At 35.5% G+C, this 18541-nt stretch overlaps 1 protein-coding gene across 1 annotated transcript in view; it reads right to left on the reverse strand.

The window, feature by feature from the left end:
- Positions 1-18541, reverse strand: part of Vom2r41 (vomeronasal 2 receptor, 41) — a 48434-nt gene that overhangs the window by 19774 nt on the left and 10119 nt on the right. Inside the window, exons 2-5 of the mRNA NM_001099500.3 lie at positions 7783-8062; positions 2191-2997; positions 1264-1491; positions 630-753 (exon numbers count right to left, since the gene is read on the reverse strand). Of these exons, the coding sequence (NP_001092970.3) occupies positions 630-753; positions 1264-1491; positions 2191-2997; positions 7783-8062 (1439 nt within the window). The remainder of the gene's footprint in view (positions 1-629; positions 754-1263; positions 1492-2190; positions 2998-7782; positions 8063-18541) is intronic.

Genomic DNA, 18541 nt, shown 5'->3' on the forward strand with positions numbered 1-18541 from the left:
TTTTGATTAAAATTTTATTCTGCTTTCCAAACGCATTTATGGATTGAGTACAAATGAAAATACAATTCATGAAATGACAGCATGCCCTATGTTAGGACACACTACAAAATACCCGCCTTTCAAACAGGCTTCAGCATCTCTGAGCATCGACACCTTTCCTTTAAACTTGTAGTATACTGGATAAATAAGTATATGCAACTCACATTTCTCAGAGAAGATCAAATTTAGGTGTATTTTTTTTTATTCTTTTTTTCCGGAGCTGGGGACCGAACCCAGGGCCTTGCGCTTCCTAGGCAAGCGCTCTACCACTGAGCTAAATCCCCAACCCCCTAAATTTAGGTGTATTACATAGTGCTATGATACATCCTGCTGAAGAGAAATGCTATAGTGATTGTTAGAACTCTAAAGCAATTTCCAAAAGAACCTATTAGGTACAATGTTTTGAGAATAATGAGTCAAAATGTAATCCAGGATTTGGGAGGCTTTTAAGTCAATGGTCAGAATTCCTGATTCATTTTATTTTAGGTTGAGACTTAACTTCGCAGTTGTGGTAATTCCTCATTAAGAACCATGTATAGATGAGAGAAATTAATCAATGTAATTAAACTTTTGGTAAGTTAAATACTTACTTGTCATGTTGGAAATTTCATTTTCTGGGCAGGGTGTACAATCAAAACAGCAAACAGGCTTTCCCAGCTGAGGGGATTTTCTGAATCCTGGACTACAAGGAATACTGCAAACTGAGGTTGGAGACTGAGGAAAATCACAAATTAATTATAAATAAAAACATTTACCTACCTGTCAGTAGTTACAATGACATAGACAATGAAAAAAAATGAAATGAAAAACTGAAAAAGATGTCTTCATAATGCATTAAATTAAAAAGAAATACTTCTTTGTAGTCTGTGATAAAATTATAGTTGTATTGTGATTTATATGTTTTGAATTATATAATTATATCATGACTTACATACAAATATGTGCATTTATATGTACATATATTATCTATGTCTATAAATCCTAGATAGATAAATAGATAGATGATAGATAGATAGATGATAGATAGATAGATAGATAGATAGATAGATAGATAGATAGATAGATAAAGATAGATAGATGTCCTAGTGGAAATAAATTGTCTTGAAAACAAGTATAGGAATATAGGAAATGAGTTTGTAAATAAATTTTAAAATGCTGTATCCTATGAAAATGATAAGATCAACTTATGTTGCATGTAGTGTTTTACAAGTAAATCCAACAAACCTGTTGGTGGCCTGTGTTCCACTCTATCATTTCTTTCAACATATATAATTGTCGACCATGTGATAGATTTTGGGAAAATGTTCCTATTTTCAGCTTAAATACAGGATTTGGCAAAAAAGTCAAAGTCTGGTGAATCTCATACTTTGTATCCAGTTTTTCTTCATGATTCAGGTTCACTTTGTCACCAACAGGGTTTATAAATTGGATATTTCTCAGGAAAGAGAGCATCTGAAACATTTATTATTTTAGTTTTAACTATGCCTACAGATTAGGAAAGAAAATATAAAGTTTAATCTGTCTCTGATTTTAACTTGTCTTAATAATGTGTCTTAATTACAAATAGTCTGATATCAGAGTGGGAAAAATGCCAATATAGGCACAATAACATTAAAATTCCTAAATAATTCTTTCTCAGTGAAGTTAATCCTCTAAAATATGCACAGCTTAAATATGAGTGGGAATAGTTAAACATTCTTCACCTCATTTTCTGTATATTATTATCTGATAACCAAGTAGGAAATTGAGGCCCTTGTTGAGGAAGAAAATGCTAGAATTTTTCTGTTATTTGGGACCTATTCATTACATAGATTATCAATTCCTTGATCATTTAAAAAGGTCAGTCACCTTCTTGTTCCAATAAGAATTTCATGAGAAAGCAACATATTTTGTTTCAAATATTAAAGATAAGAAACACATTTATGGTGGAAATATTATGGAAACTAGCACAAACAGATTATGAAATTATGGAAGTTTCAGTATTGGCTGTACTTGAGTTTAAGAAACAAAAGAATTTTCAATGATATGCAGTGAAGGAATACAGCAATTGGTGTATTTGAAAGAAAAGAACTTAGAATCTTAGAAGCTACAGTATTCATCGGAAAAATTAAGTCTATGACTCTATGAGATATGTAGTGGAAGAGCGATTACCTGCCAAGAGTCAAATTCTGGTTCTTTTCCGTCATCTATTTGCCATGTATCTGCTTGTTTCAGAAGCATCTGTTGGAGTGTGTAAGCCACAGCATACATAGAATTATATAGGTCATAAGTAGTATCACTCAAAGACATTTCAAAATGGTGCCTGAATAACCATCTAAATATGTTTTCCTTTGGACAATTTTGCAGATCCTTACATTCAGATAATGACAAAGAACAATTAAAATACACCCACCATAATATACCAAGAGAAAAGTCATCACTGTAGTTTGAAGGGTATGCTGTCTGGATAAATGTTTTAAAACCAGATAATTCAGAATAGTGATGTGAAAAACTGAGAGTCCCATAGAAGGAATTAAGGAGGAATTTTCCATTATTTATGATCATATCCCACTGTGAGGTAGTGACCCAGATTCTTTGGATATCAAATAAATTCCATAGTCTAAAGTTCACCTGTAGAGGAGAGTCTTTGTCTCCATAAATGATAACAACTTTTGCTGATGACATCTTGATCTGGTTGTAATAGATATTATACCTTTTCAGAAATAAATTGTCATCACTAACAATGATACTCACAAATGCTAAACAAAAATTGTTCCTTTGCATTTCTCTTCTCAATTCCAAGATGAATTCATAACCTGGGTCATCATCTGAAACAACTGCTCCCACCCAGTTCCAGCTGAAATGGACAAGCAAGGAAACCATGGCCAATGCCAGAGATAGGTCCTTAGAAGCCATTTGGTAAAGATATGGATACAGTTCTTGGTTGCTCAAGAGAGGGTGAAATGGCCCATAGTAAAGCTGTAAGCCATAGAATGTGAGAAATAACATGAGGAAGCCGAAATATAAAATGCTAGTCTCACCAAGGTATTTTATGTTATTTGTGACTATTGTGAAAGGTGTAGTTTCCCTACTTTTTTTATATCCTTATTAACTTGAGTATTTCTTATTTACATTTCGATTGCTATTACACTTCCAGGTTTCCGTGCCAACATCCCCCTAACCCCTCAACCTCCCCTTCTATATGGGCTTCCCCTTCCCATCCTCCCCCCATTACCACCCTCCCCCCAACAATCACCTTCACTGGGTGTTAAGTCTTGGCAGGACCAAGGGCTTCCCCTTCAACTGGTGCTCTTACTAGGCTATTCATTGCTACCTATGAGGTTGGAGCACAGGGTCAGTCCATGTATAGTCTTTGGGTAGTAGCTTAGTCCCTGGAAGCACTGGTTGGTTGGCATTGTTATTCATATGGTGTCTCAAGCTCCTTCAAGCTCTTCCATTCCTTTCTCTGATTCCTTCAAAGGGGGTCCCGTTCTCAGTTCAGTGGTTTGCTGCTGGCATTCACCTATGTATTTGCTGTATTCTGGCTGTGTCTCTCAGGAAAGATGTACATCCGGTTCCTGTCAGCCTGCATTTCTTTGCTTTATCCATCTTATCTACTTTGGTGGCTGTATATGTATGGGCCACATGAGGGCAGGCTCTGAATGGGTGTTCCTTCTGCCTCTGTTCTAAACTTTGCCTCCCTATTCCTTGCCAAGGGTATTTTTGTTCCCCTTTTAAAGAAAACATGAAGCATTTGCATTTTGGTCATCCTTCTAGAGTTTCATGTGTTCTGTGCCTCAGGGTAATTCAAGCATTTGGGTTAATAGCCACTTATCAATGAGTGCATACCATGTGTGTTTTTCCATGATTGGGTTACCTCACTCAGGATTATATTTTCCAGTTCCATCCATTTGCCTATGAATTTCATAAAGTCATTGTTTTTGATAGCTGAGTAATATTCCATTGTGTAGATGTACCACATTTTCTGTATCCATTCCTCTGTTGATGAGCATCTGGGTTCTTTCCAGCTTCTGGCTATTATAAATAAGGCTGCTAAGAACATAATGGAGCATGTGTCTTTGTTATATGTTGGGGAATCTTTTGGGTATATGCCCAAGAAAGGTATAGCTGGGTCCTTAGGTAGTTCAATGTCCAATTTTCTGAGGAACCTCCAGATTGATTTCCAGAATGGTTGTACCAGTCTGCAATCCCACCAACAATGAAGGAGTGTTCCTCTTTCTCCGCATCCTCGCCAGCATTTGCTGTCACCTGAGTTTTTGATCTTAGCCATTCTCACAGGTGTGAGGTGAAGTCTCAGGGTTGTTTTAATTTGCATTTCCCATATGACTAAAGACGTTGAACATTTCTTTAGGTGTTTCTCAGCTATTCGGCATTCCTCAGCTGTCAATTCTTTGTTTAGTTCTGAACCCCATTTTTTAGTAGGGTTATTTGTCTCCCTGTGATCTAACCTCTTGAGTTCTTTGTATATTTGGGATATAAGCCCTCTATCTGTTGTAGGATGGGTAAAGATCTATTGGCAATCTGTTGGTTGTCGTTTTGTCCTAACAACAGTGTCCTTTGCCTTACAGAAACTTTGCAGTCTTATGATATCCCATTGTTGATTCTTGATCTTAGAGCATAAGTCATTGGTGTTTTGTTTAGGAAATTTTCTCCAGTGCCCATGTGTTCGAGATGCCTCTCCAGTTTTTCTCTATTAGTTTGAGTGTATCTTGTTTGATGTGGAGGTCCTTGATCCACTTGGACTTGAGCTTTGTACAGGGTGATAAGCATCGATCGATCTGCATTCTTCTACATACTGACCTCCAGTTGAACCAGCACCATTTGCCGAAAATGCTATCTTTTTTTCCATTGGATGGTTTTGGCTCCTTTGTCAAAAATCAAGTAACCATATGTGTGTGGCTTCATTTCTGGGTCTTCAATTCTATTCCACTGGTCTATCTGCCTGTCTCTGTACCAATACCATTCAGTTTTTTATCACTATTGCTCTGTAATATTGCTTGAGTTCAGGGGTATTGATTCCCCCAGAAGTCCTTTTATTGTTGAGAATCATTGTTTTAGGTATCCTGGGTTTTTTGTTATTCCAGATGAATTTGCAAATTGTTCTGTCTAACTCTCTGAAGAATTGGCTTAGTATTTTGATGGGGATTGCATTGAATCTTTAGATTGCTTTTGGTAAAATGGCCATTTTTACTATATTTATCTTTTTATCCCTTGACTAGAGGAAGGCTACAGATTTGTTTTAGATAAGTTTATATCCATACACTTATCTGAAGTTGTTTATCCACTGTAGCAATACTCCTGTGGATCTTTTGGGGTCACTTAAGTATATTATCACATCATCTGCAAATAGTGATATTTTGAATTTCTTCCCCAATTTTTATCCCTTTGACCTTCTTTTGTTGTCTAATTGCTCTGGCTAGGACTTAGAGTACTATACTGAATAAGTAGGAAGTGAGTGGGAAGCCTTGTCCAGTCTGTGATTTTAGTGGGATTGCTTCAAGTTTCTCTCCATTTATTTTGATGTTGGCTACTGGTTTGCTCTATATTGCTTTTGCTAGGTTTAGGTATGGGCCTTAAATTCCTGATCTTTCCAAGTCTATTAACCTGAAGAGTGTTGAGTTTTGTCAAATGCTTTCTTATTATATAATTACATGTTCATGTGTTTTTTTTTTCCTTTGCTTTTGTTTATACAGTGGATTATGTTGACAGATTTCCATATTTTGGTTTTTTTTGGGGGGGGGATTCTTGCAGGTCATGTATTTGAGAATAGATTTGTACATAGAATATTTACACTTGATCTAAGCCAAAAGGCAGAGAAGTGATACATAGAATATTTAAAGAACTTATACAAATTAAAAGGTAGAATATTTTTTAAAATTCAAGGTCTATACCAGTGAACATGCCCACATAGATGGAATTTCACAAAATTTCCCTAGATGAAAAACAATAGGCATGCGGCAGCTGTTGTTAAAAGAAAAAAATTCAGATACCACTGTGTGAAATAATGCAAATGGACTCATGTTTGAAATCCTTCAGTTAAAAAAAACTGGCCACAGAACTATAGGGTATTACTCTAAAGATAGGCAAGTGCCCAATGCAGATTTCCATATTTTGAATCCATCAGTTCATCCCTGGGATGAAGCCTACTTGATTATGATGGATGATTGTTTAGATGTGTTCTTTCTTGGATTTGTGCTGCGAGAATTTTATTGAGTATTTTTGCATTGATATTCATAAGGAAAATTGTTCTGAACTTCTGTTTTATTGTTGGATCTTTGTGTGGCTTAGGTATAAGCACACCTGGGGCTTCATAGAAGGAATTGGGTAGTGGTCTGTTTGTTTCCATTTTGCAGAATAGTTTTGAGAGTATTGGTATTATTTCTTCTATGAAGGTCTGATAGAATTCTCCAATAAACGCATCTGGTCCTGGGCTTTATTTTGGTTGGGAGACTTTTCATGACTGCTTCTACTTGTTTAGGCATTATGGGACTGTTTAGATGGCTTATCTGATGCTGATTTAACTTTAAAACCTGGTATCTGTATAGAAAATTGTCCATTTCCTCCAGATTTTCCAGTTTTGTGAAATATAGCCTTTTGTAGTAGGATCTAATATATTTTTAAAATTTTTTCAGATTCTGTTGTTATGTCTCCCTTTTCATTTCTGATTTTGTTAATTTGGATATTCTTTCTGTGCACTCTGTTTATTCTGGCTAAGGGTTTATCTATCTTGTTTATTTTCTCAAAGAACAACAACATTTGAAGTGTACATAAAAATATCAATAAAAATAACAAATTGCTAGTCTAAAAAAGTGTGATAAACAAAACTTGGGAATGTTAGGAACTGTACCATTATGAAAATTGTACATAATTTCTTAAGTCTTGTAAAGTACAGAAAAGACTAAGTCTGATAGTGAAGCACATCAGATGTCTATTGCACTTAAGTCTTATTCATGCTAAAAAAATGGCATGTGCTTCTAAATATCTGTGTATTTATGCTTTGAATTCTATGCATCAAAATAGACAAATTCATTTGCTTACTTTCACTAGCCTCAGGATCAGAAAATTAAATCTGTAGAGGAATTTTAATCCAGCAACATGACTACATTTAATGGATCACATCTGAAGACTTGTAGGCCAAAAATATCCTGCTGGGAAATAGGCATTCCTTGGAAGGCAGGAGACAGAGGCAAGCAGATCACTTAGTTCAAGGTCAGCCTAGTATAAAGCAATTTTTTAGTATAGAAAAGTTTAGGTGCAGGTGTGATAGTACACACCTTTAATCCAAGTACTCAGGAGACAGAGGGATGCAGATTTCTGAGTTCTAATTAGTCAGTGAGTTCAATGCAGAAGAGTTAAACCAGACTTTTGAGACTCAGTGCAAAGAATGCAGTGCAATGGTGTTGAGTTAATTTGTGAGTTCATGCAGTTCAATGTGCATCAGTAGAGGCAGTTGTAGCCAGAATATAAAGGAGACAGAAGATTAAAAGAAATTGGCAGTGATTGTTCAAGCAAAGCAAATCAATGAGAAGCTGAGTAAAGCCATATCCAATTAGTGACTTTAGGGAAGAGTTTGAGCCAGAAGAGTTGAGTTGATACATCTAGGCAGAGGTCAGAATATACTTGAAAGTGCAAGCCTATTTAGTCATAAGCTTTAAAGAATACAATTAGATCAGGCAAATAAATGTTATTTTTACAGAAAGAAAAGAATCAATGCCTCATTAACATCAGCTTCTTCAAACTTACCTCTGGTCTCTTAGTTATGTATAGGAGTGGCCCAACTATGACAGATGCTAACCACATTGGTCCTGTAAGTACAATTAAATATCTTCTCTGATTTATACAGTAGTAGTTAGGAAGATATTTTTCTCTTTTAGAAGATAAACTGTTTATTCTCCAATCATCCAGCAGCCTACATTCAATTTTAACTAGCAGTGAAATGTTAGGTAGAATATGGGGGTTCCTGTTTATTTCTTCAAGGGCAAAATAAAGAGTCAAAATCAAGTGGATAGTCTTAGATGTCAACCTGAAAACAGAAGAAAAGGATCATTGTAGATTAGACTCTTAACATAATATTAAATAACACTAATATTGTTTATGTATTTAATGCTTGTTTTTTTTAAACTAATGCTATTGTGATACAAGCACTGTTACTGTGGTGTATTAGAATATAATTTCTCTGTAATTATATAAGTATTTCAAAAAATGTTTTAGTAGATTATGATTCAAGTGAGATTCTGTAATTTTGAACTTTAATACAATTTTATTACCATATCTGTTAGCATGGTAGGAAGCACGTCCTCTAAGACAGTGAATCTGCTCATTCCTTTATTTTGGAACGCTAACACTTACCATATGTAAAAAATGCAGGCCTCTAAACCTGCTACCTAAATTATGATATTTCTTTTACTCAGAAGCAGGGCTGGCCAAAGACATGATTTATTTATGAGTAGATTAAATAGATAGGCATATCTATCTGAATCACTAGCTCTGAAAATTCTTTTGGATTTAAGCACATAGCCTTGTTACTTTTAGTCTTTCTCTTATATATAGATTTTCCCTCTTCCTATTTGATTCGATATTTTCACTGTCTGGTGGTATGCTGTTGATAATAACAATAACTTTTTCTTATAAGTAGTAAGTTTTTATCTTCCCATGGATCTTTAGATTTATAATGATGCATTTTGCCTTTATTCAGTCATATGAGCACCTTAGATTTGGCTGTGATTCTTGTTGCTTTCTTTTGATAAATAAAGGTATGTTTCTTCTTTAGTCACTCAGCTTTAATCTGTACATTTTTATCCTATATATTATAATATGCTTTATATCATTTGATATAAATTTCTTATTCATTTTCACAGTTGTGTCTAATAATGTGTATCACTTTAATGCTCTTTGTAATGTTCCAGTGTTTCATTTCTCTCATGTAATTATTTTATTGCTTTGTAAGAATGTTTACATTAAAATATATTAGACCACTTGGAAGATGTATGGTTAATATGAAAATGAAAAGAAAATATATGTGTTTTATAATTTTGTGGTTCTCATGGTTGTCTAAGAGAGTTCTTCAGAGTGTTTATTTCTTAAACATTTCTGTCTTACTAAGAAATACTCTAACTTGCAATGTTTTCTAGTGCCTTGCCATACTATATTGGATTTTATTGATGTATGTTGTCTTCACTATTATATTTGAATTCTACAATTTACACAATCATATTACTTTAGAGATATTAATATCTTAAATTGCATAGATCTTTGTCTTCCAAGTACAGTTTTAGAATTTGTACTTGTTTTAATTATGAAGGCAAACCATCAGTTTCTGTGAACTCATATTATTTATTTCTTTTGTACTTAAACTTTTGATATAAAATCTTTTCAATTTAGTGCTTTACATATTCAACCCTACTGGAAAATCTGGATGAAATGGACAATTTTCTAGATAGCTACCAGGTACTAGAGTGAAATCAGAATCAGAGAAATTATCTAAACATTCCCCTAACTCCTAAAAAAATAGAAGCAGTTATTAAAAGTCTCCCATTCAAAAAAATCCCAGGACCAGATTGGTTTAGTGGAGAATTCTATCAGACTTTAGAGAAGATGTGATACCAATACTGTCCAAAAAAGTCCATAAAATAGAAACAGAAGGTACATTACCCAATTCCTTCAATGAAACCACAACTACTTTTATACATAAATCACTCAAAGACTCAGGAAAGAAAGAGAAATTCAGAGCAATTTCTCTTATGAATATCAATGCAAAAATACTCAATAAAATTCTTTCAAATTAAGTCCAAGAAAACATCAAAACAATCATCCATCATAATCAAGTATGCTTCATCCTAGTGATGCAGGGATGGGTTCAATATACAGAAATCCAGAAATGTAATCTACTATATAAACACACTCAAAGGGAAAAACATATAAACATCTCATTAGATGGTGAGATGGTGACATCGTGAGAAATAATTTGACAAAATTCAACATTCCTTCATATTAAAAGACCTGGAAAGTTCAGGAATTCAAGGCCAATTCCAAAACATAGTAAAAGCAATATACAGCAAACTAGTAGTCAACATGAAACTAAATGGAGAGAAACTTGAAGCAATCCCACTAAAATCAAGGACTAATCAAGGCTGAAAACTCTTTCCCTATGTATTCAATATAGTACTTGAAGACCCAGCCAGTGTAATCAGACAAGAAAAGGAGGTCAAAGGGATAGAAGCTGGGAAAAAAGAAGTCAAAGCACCAATATTTTTATATGATGTGATAATATGCCTAAGTGACCACAAAAGTTACACTATTGAACACTAAGCCTGGAAAACAACTTCAGCAAAGTGGCTGGCTATAAAACAAACTCAAACAGATCAGTAGTCTTCCTCTACTTCTTATAAACAGGCTGAGAAAAAAAGTAGGGAAAGTACACCCTTCACAATAGTCACAAACAACATATGATACCTTTGTGTGGCTCTAACCAAGCAAGTGAGAGATCTGTAGGAAAAGAACTTCAAATCTCTGAACAAAGAAATTGAAGAATATCTCAGAAGAAGGAAAAATCTCCCATGCTCATGCATTGGCAGGATTAATATTGTAAAAATGGCCATTCTGCCAAAAGCAATCTACAGATTCCATGTGATTCCCATCAAAATTTCTACTCAATTTTTCATAGAGTTAGAAAGAGCAATTTGCAAATCTATTTGGATTAACAAAAACCCAGGATAGAAAATTATCCTCAACAATAAAAGAACTGGGCAAATCACTATCTCTGACCTCAAGTGTATTACAGAGCAATAGTGATAAATACTATATGGCATTGGTACAGAGACAGGCAGGTAGATCAATGGAATAGAATTGACACAGATATGAACCCACACAGTTATGGTCACTTGATCTTTGACAATGGAGCTAAAACCACCCAGTGGAAAAAAGATAGCATTTTCAACCAATGGTGCTGGTTCAACTGGAGGTCAGCATGTAGAAGAATGCAAATTGTTCCATTCTTATCACCTAGTGCAAATCTCAAGTCCAAGTGGATTAAGGACCTCCACATAGAACTAGATAAAGCAAACTAATAGAAGAAAAATTTGGGAAGAACTTTGAACACATGGACACTGTGGAAAAATTTCCTGAACAGAACACCAATGGCTAATGTTCTAAGATCAAGAATCGCCAAATGGGACCTCATAAAATTGAAAACTTCTGCAGGGTCAAGCATACCGTTATTAGGACAAAATGGCAACTAACAGATTAGGAAAACTTCTTTACCAATCTTATATCAAAGGGATGGCTAATATCTAATATATACAAAGATCTCAAGAATTTAAACACTAGAGAATCAAATAACCCTATAAAATGGGGTTGAGAGCTAAACAAAGATTTCTCAGCTGAGGAATATCGAATTGCTGAGATGTACTTAAAGCAATGTTCAATATCCTTAGTCATGAGGGGAATGCAAATCAAAACAAGACTGGGATTGTATCACACAGCAGTCAGAATGGCTAAGATCCAAACCCCAGGTGACAACAGCTGGCAATGATGTGGAGAAAGAGGAACACTACTCAACTTTTGGTGTGACTGCACACAGGTACAACCACTTTGGATATCAGTCTGGAGGTTCTTCAGAAAATTGGACATAGTACTACCTGAGGACCCAGCTGTACCACTCCTAGATATATACCCCAAAATGCTCAAACATATACCAAGACCTGCTCCACTATTTTCATAGCAGTCTTATTCATAATAGCCCTAAGCTGGAAAAACCCAGATGTCCTTAAAAAAAGGAATGGATATAGAATATGTGGTACATTTACACAATGTAATACTACTGAACTTTTGAAAGCAATGTCTTCATTAAATTCATTGGGGAATGGATTGAACTAGAAAACCTATCTTCCTGAGTGAGGTAAACCAATCACAAAAACACACACACATAGTATGCACTCACTGATAAGTGTATATTAACCCAAAAGCTTGGATTAGCCAAGATAAAATCCACAGACCAAATGAAGCTCAAGTAGGATGACCAAGTGCAGATACTTCAGTCCTTTTTAAAAGGGAGAACAAAGATATTCATAGGAGGAACTATGGAGACAAATTTTGGAGCAAAGACAGAAGGCATGGCCATTAAGAACCTGTCCTAACTGGATATACTGCGCATATATATATGCACATAACTAATCTTTTCACATTTCCTTATTTGTTTGATCACCATTTATTTACTAGTTCCCATCTTTGATCTATGGCTAATCGAGTTTAGTTGGAGATAATCTCTTTAACAATCCACATATTTTTCTGCTCCCAAACATGAAAATGGCATGGTATTTTAAATCTTGCATGCACTGTTAATTTTAAGCCCCAAATTTAGGGGTCATCATTTGCTTATAATCTTATGAAAATACTAAGATTTTAGGATAAATGTAGTTCATTATTAATAGTGATAATCCTAATTTCTTATTTTCATGTATTACCTGTATTTCTCTAAATTTTTTGGCTTCATTTAATTTCACAAATTTGCTCTGCTCTGAAAATACAGTATTTATGAAGAGCAGAAATATGTAGACTCAAATATCCCTTTCTATCTTAGTAAATAAATAAAAATTAATGAATATTTGCAAATGGTAGGTGCTAGGAATCAGTTTTCTAGAAGGACATGGTTTCTAATGGAACAAAAAATTTCAACTTTCAGGTACAATATGCAAAAGAATGTCAGCGGCATGAATTACACTAGATGGGTTTTTTTTCAGGAGGAGAGTAATTACCATGAAAACAGAATATAAATATTTTTGTCTTTGATAACACTCTCTACTACATGGGAGAGAGCGATTGTCAAAAGCATTCACCTCCTCTTTTAAATATAAAAGAAAAAATATCTTCAGTTACAATAGAGGATACACACTATGAATAATTTAATACTTATATACGATATAGATATTGACAAACTGAAATTCTATCCTTTGATTTACAAGTATACTGAGACTCTGAGACCACTAAATCAAACCATATATATACATACATGCATATATATATATATATATATATATATATATATATATATATATATCCCGCTTCCATCTATCAACAAATTACATGTTCTCGATACTTTGGTATTTTTGCCTTCCAAGTGAATTTGAGAATTGCTTTCCCATGCCTTTCAATAATTGTATTGGGATTTTGAACATGATTGCATTAAATCTGTAGATTGCCTTTGGTAGTATGGCCATTTTTACTATGTTAATTCTGCCAATCCGTGAGATCTTCTTGGATTTCTTTCTTGAGAGACTTGAAGTTACTGTCATACAGATCTTTCACTTGCTTGGTTAGAGTTACGCCAACATATTTTATATTATCTATGGCTGTGAAGAGAGTTGTTTCCCTACTTTCTTCCTCAGGCTGTTTATCATTTGTATAAAAGAAGACTACTGATTTGAGTTAATTTTGTATCTCGCTACCTTACTGAAGTTGTTTCTTCATTGGAGAAGTTCCCAGGTTGAAATTTTGTGGCCGCTTCTGTATGCTATCTTACCATCTGCAAGTAGTCATACCTTTATTTCTTTATTTCATCTTTGCCAATTTGTATCCACTTAATCTTTGTTGTTGTTGTTGTTGTCTTATTGTTCTAGTACTTTGAGTACTATAATGAATAGATATGGAACTGTGGGCATCTTTGTCCTGTCCATGATATTAGTGGGATTGTTTCAAGTATCTCCTAATTTAATTTGATATTAGCTGTTGGTTTGCAGTAAATTGCTTTTATTATTCTTAGGTTTATGCCTTGAATTCCTGATCTCTTAGGACTGGATTTGCAGATAGATACTGTTTGAATTTCACTTTGTCCTGGAAAGTTTTGGTTTCCCTATCCATGCTGATTGAGAGTTTTGCTGGATATAGCAACCAGGGCAGGCATTTGAGTTCTCCTAGTGATGGCTTCAAGCTGTGGTGTCCAAGTGCAGTAGATCTCCTGGGATGTCTCCAATAATGGTGTCAGATGCCCCAGGTGCAGCAGATCTTCTGGAATGCCTCAGTATGTGATATCAAATATTTTGAGTATAGTGGTTCTTCTGGTATGTCTGTGGATATTTCAAGATATTATGTCAAATGTTCTGAGTACAGTGGGTCTTCTGGTGTGCCTGTGGATATAGCCTCTTCCAGGGAGCAGATATGCTTGCATCCTGTCCCAACATAAAGGACCAAGCAGTAGGGGATTTGTATTTGGTGGGTCGGGGGTTTGGGGAGATGGTGGTTTCCTGATTCCACTGGACTGCAGAAGCTGCTTTGGGACTTGTTGGGGGGTTGTTCTTACCAAATGCTGAGTGCAGCTGATCCTTTGATATATCTGAAGATATAGTCTCTTCCAGGGAGAAGTCTAGCTAACAGTCTGTCCCAGCAGAAAGACCAGGGAAAATGGGAGTAGTATTTATTTGGTTGAAGTACTGGGGGGGGGGGGTAGGTCCCTTAGTCCATTGGGCTCTCAGCTGCAGCTTGGACTTTGGGAATTTTCTTACCAAATGCTCTGAGTACAAGGGAATTTATGGAATGCCTCAGGATATGGTGTCTTCTAGGGGAGCAGAATGGTTGGCAGTCTGTTCCAGCAAAAAGGACCAGGAAAAAAGGGAAACACCATCTTGGATCTCAAAGTCTGTTACAGAGAAATAGTGATAAAGCTGCATAATATTGGTATAGAGACAAGACAGGTTAAACAATTGAATAAAATTGAAGACCCAAATATAAAACCAGACACATACACTTGGTTTTCATAAATAAGCCAAAAATATACAATGGAATAAAAAGTGTCTTCAATGAAGGGTGCTGTCTAACTGGCTGTCTATATGTAGAAAAAAAGAAAATAGACTCATAATTGTCAGCTTGCACAAATCTCAAGTCCAAGTAGATCAAGGGCCCAAAATATAGCCAGATACAGTCAATCTAAAAGAAGTGAAAGGGGTAAAGAGCCTTGATCTCTTTGACACAGGTAGAAATTTCCTAAAGAGAACTCCAATGGCTCATGCTCTAAGATGAAGAATTGATAAATGAAACCTCATGAAAGTGGGAAGCTTCTGTAATTGACATAGTAAATTAGACAAACTTGCAAATTACAGATTGGAAAAATACCTTCACTAACCTCACATCTGATAGAGGGCCAATATCCAGAATATATAAAGAACTCGAGAAACTAACCATGAAAGAGCAAAAAACCCAATTAAAAAAGGGAGTATAGAACTAAACTGAAATTCATAACAGAGGAATCTTGAATGGTTTAGAAGTACCTAAATAAGTGTTCAAAGTCTTTAGTGATCAGAGAAATGTGAATCAAAAATACCCTGAAGTTCCTACTTTTTGCAACCAAAATGGCTATGTTGAAAACCTCAGGTGATAACACAAGTTGGCAAGGATGTGGAGAACAAGGCACCCCCCCCATAGCTGGTGGGATTGCAAACTGATACAATCGCATTGGAAATCAATTTGGAGTTTCCTCAGAAAACTGGAAATAGATCTACCTGAAGACCCAGCAATATCGCTCTTGGGATTATACCCAAAAGATGCCCCACTGTGCTATGAGAGCGCGTGTTTCACTATGTTCATAGCAGCCTTATTTGTGATAGCCAGAAGCTGGAAACCACCCAGATGTCTTATGACAGAAGAATGGGAACAGAAAATGCTGTTTATTTACACAGTAGAATATTATTCAGCTATTAAGAATGAGGACATCCTTAGTTTTGTAGGCAAATGAATGTAACTATAAAATGTCTTCGTGAGTGAGGTAACTCATATAGAAAGTGGCATATATGATATGTACTCACTAATAAGTGGATATTTGCTAAAAAAATACAGAATACCTGAAATATAGTCCACAGAACTCAAAAACGTCAACAAGCTGAAGGGCTCAAGTGAGGACACCTCAGTCCCACTTGGGAGGAGAAGAAAGCAATTACAAGTGGGTTGGGAGGAGCAAGGTACAGGGGAGGGAAAGGGGGTGAGTGTTTGTAGAAAAATTAACATCATTTTGTATTGGGTGGGGGAAAAGCACTGAAGCCCGGGCCAGCATTAAGAATGGAAACAGGCAGCTTTGGTAGGTAGGAGGTTCAGTGGACCCTTCAGAATGTACCAGAAACCCAGGAGGTGAGAGATTCTCAGGACTTAAAGGGAGGGACTCTAGATGAAATGGCCTAGAGTGGGGAGAGGAATTGTAAATCCCATCTCCAGCAGAAAGACAGTGCATCAAATATGGGATGGGGTTGCCCCACAGGGATGGAAATCAAGAATAACATGAGGAAAAGAAAGTCCAGTGACAGATTCACAGTGGGATTCAGCTCAAGAGGAGGCCCCCAAGACCAGATATCATTACTAAAGCTATGGGGCATTCACATAAAGGGACCTTCCATGACAGCTCTCCAAAAGACGCAATAAGCAGCTGAAAGAGTCAGACGCAGATATGTGTACCCAACCAAAGAACAGAAGCTGCTGCCCCATTTTGTCTATTTAGGGGAAAGATGGAAGAAGATAAGAAGGAGGGGAAACCCTGTAGGAGGAGCAGCAGTCTAAATTAACCTGGACCCCCAAATCTCTTAGACACAGGATTACCAATTAGGCAGTATACACCAGCTGATAGGAGGCCCTAACACATAAGCAGCAGAGGACTGCTGAGTCTGTGTTTCACTCAGAGAATACGCACCTAAACTCAAATACTGGGGGACCCAATGCATTTAGAGGTCTGGTAGGGTGGGAGATGTAAATGGGTACATCCTTTTGGAGACAAGGTGAGTTGGGAAGAGGTATGCCATATGGAACTGTTGGAGGGGGGACCAGAAAGGGAATAAAATTTGGAGAGTAAAAAATTAATTAGAAACAGTTAAAAAACCCTACAAGTTCTAGTTAATAACAAAAACCTCAAGGAAAGCATATTTTCTCACTCACAGCAATTTTTTGATTAGGTACACATGAGATATTTTAACATATGTGGGTTTTAAATTTCTTAACCATATACCAAGAAATGCTATTTCAAGTCAGAAGTTTAGTAAACTTGTCAGAAATTAGGGGAAAGAACAGACCTCACTATTCCATACTTCCCACAGTTCTGTCCAAGGCATTTGTAACTGCAACACCTGGACATCCTGAATGTTGAGGAATATGTTTGTAGAAGGGATAACCCTTCTAAAGGGATATGTTTTGTGAACATTCATACATATAGAATATTAATCCAGAATGTTGAATGTATTCCTTTAATTCAATAAATTTATTAAAATAGATTCCAATGTTTGTTTTATTCCAAATACTCTAATTATTTTCAGAGTAAAATTCCAATGTTCTATTTGGTCTGTTAATAGAAAACAATGTATAGGATTATTGTATGACTACTTTTTCAGGTACACTAAAATGGCAGAGGATGTTCATATGAACTGTCTGACAGAATCTGATATTTTGTGCTTCCTAAAACGTCATGTTACTATTGCCATAACATGATACAGTCAAATGTGTATCACAAATAATAGTCAAAGAATATTATTAAGTCTTCAATCACAAATGACATTTAATCACTTAGTAAACAGTCTTTGAAAATAAAAGGCATATGTGGTTCTGATTTTTGCCTCAACAGGTAGGTCCAAAGGGACAATGATGAGTGCTTGAGGAAAGAAAGACTTCCATTATTTGTTACTGCTCAATTAAAAACAGTCAGTGTAAGACAATTCTTGGTGAATTAGCTTATGGTGTTTATTACATAAGGTCAGGAATTATATAAAACTTACTGAGTTGGATGGTATTGAGGGGTAGGTAAGTGCATTCTCTTAACTGAGTTTGAGATGATAGTGATACTCTATTTGCCTGGGTAAGAATTCCATTGGTAAGTGACTTGGCATACTACCTGTGACCACTTGGTTTGAGGTCCCTTGGTTACATGGTTACATGATCTGAAGCAATCCCAAAACCCAGGACCAAGTGAGTTCTGATCCTGCTGGTCTCAGAAGAAGATTCTTATGATGCCATGGTCAACACCCCCCACAGTTATATAAAAAACAAGGACAACATTAAAGAGTATTTTATCTGTTTTTAACTCTTAAAATGAGTGGACAAACAAAACTTCCACACAATATTGGGCTAATTCTAAATACTAAAAGGTGGCATTTATAATACTAACAAGATTTTCCCTTTGTACAAATGGTCAAAATGTTTTAAATTAAATATGATGGTAATATGGTTATCTAACAAAATTTGAAAATAAAGAAAATAGATGGTTACAAAAGTATAGGAAGCTTGTAGAACACCAAATATATTGGACTGGAAAATAAAATCCTCCTACATCATAATAATTAAAACATGAGATATATAGAACAAAGAAAAAATATTAGAAGCTTCAAGGGAAAATGACTAAGTAATATATAAATACAGAACTATGAGAAGTGCACCTGTTTTTTCAACAGAGACATAAAAACCAGGTATTTCAGCTCAGACTCCTTTACTCAGTAAAACTTCCAATCATTGTAAATGGAGAAACCAAAATATTTCATGACAAAAC

Source organism: Rattus norvegicus, chromosome 1, assembly GCF_021556685.1.
Source record: "Rattus norvegicus strain SHRSP/BbbUtx chromosome 1, alternate assembly SHRSP_T2T, whole genome shotgun sequence".
Lineage (NCBI taxonomy): Eukaryota > Metazoa > Chordata > Mammalia > Rodentia > Muridae > Rattus > Rattus norvegicus.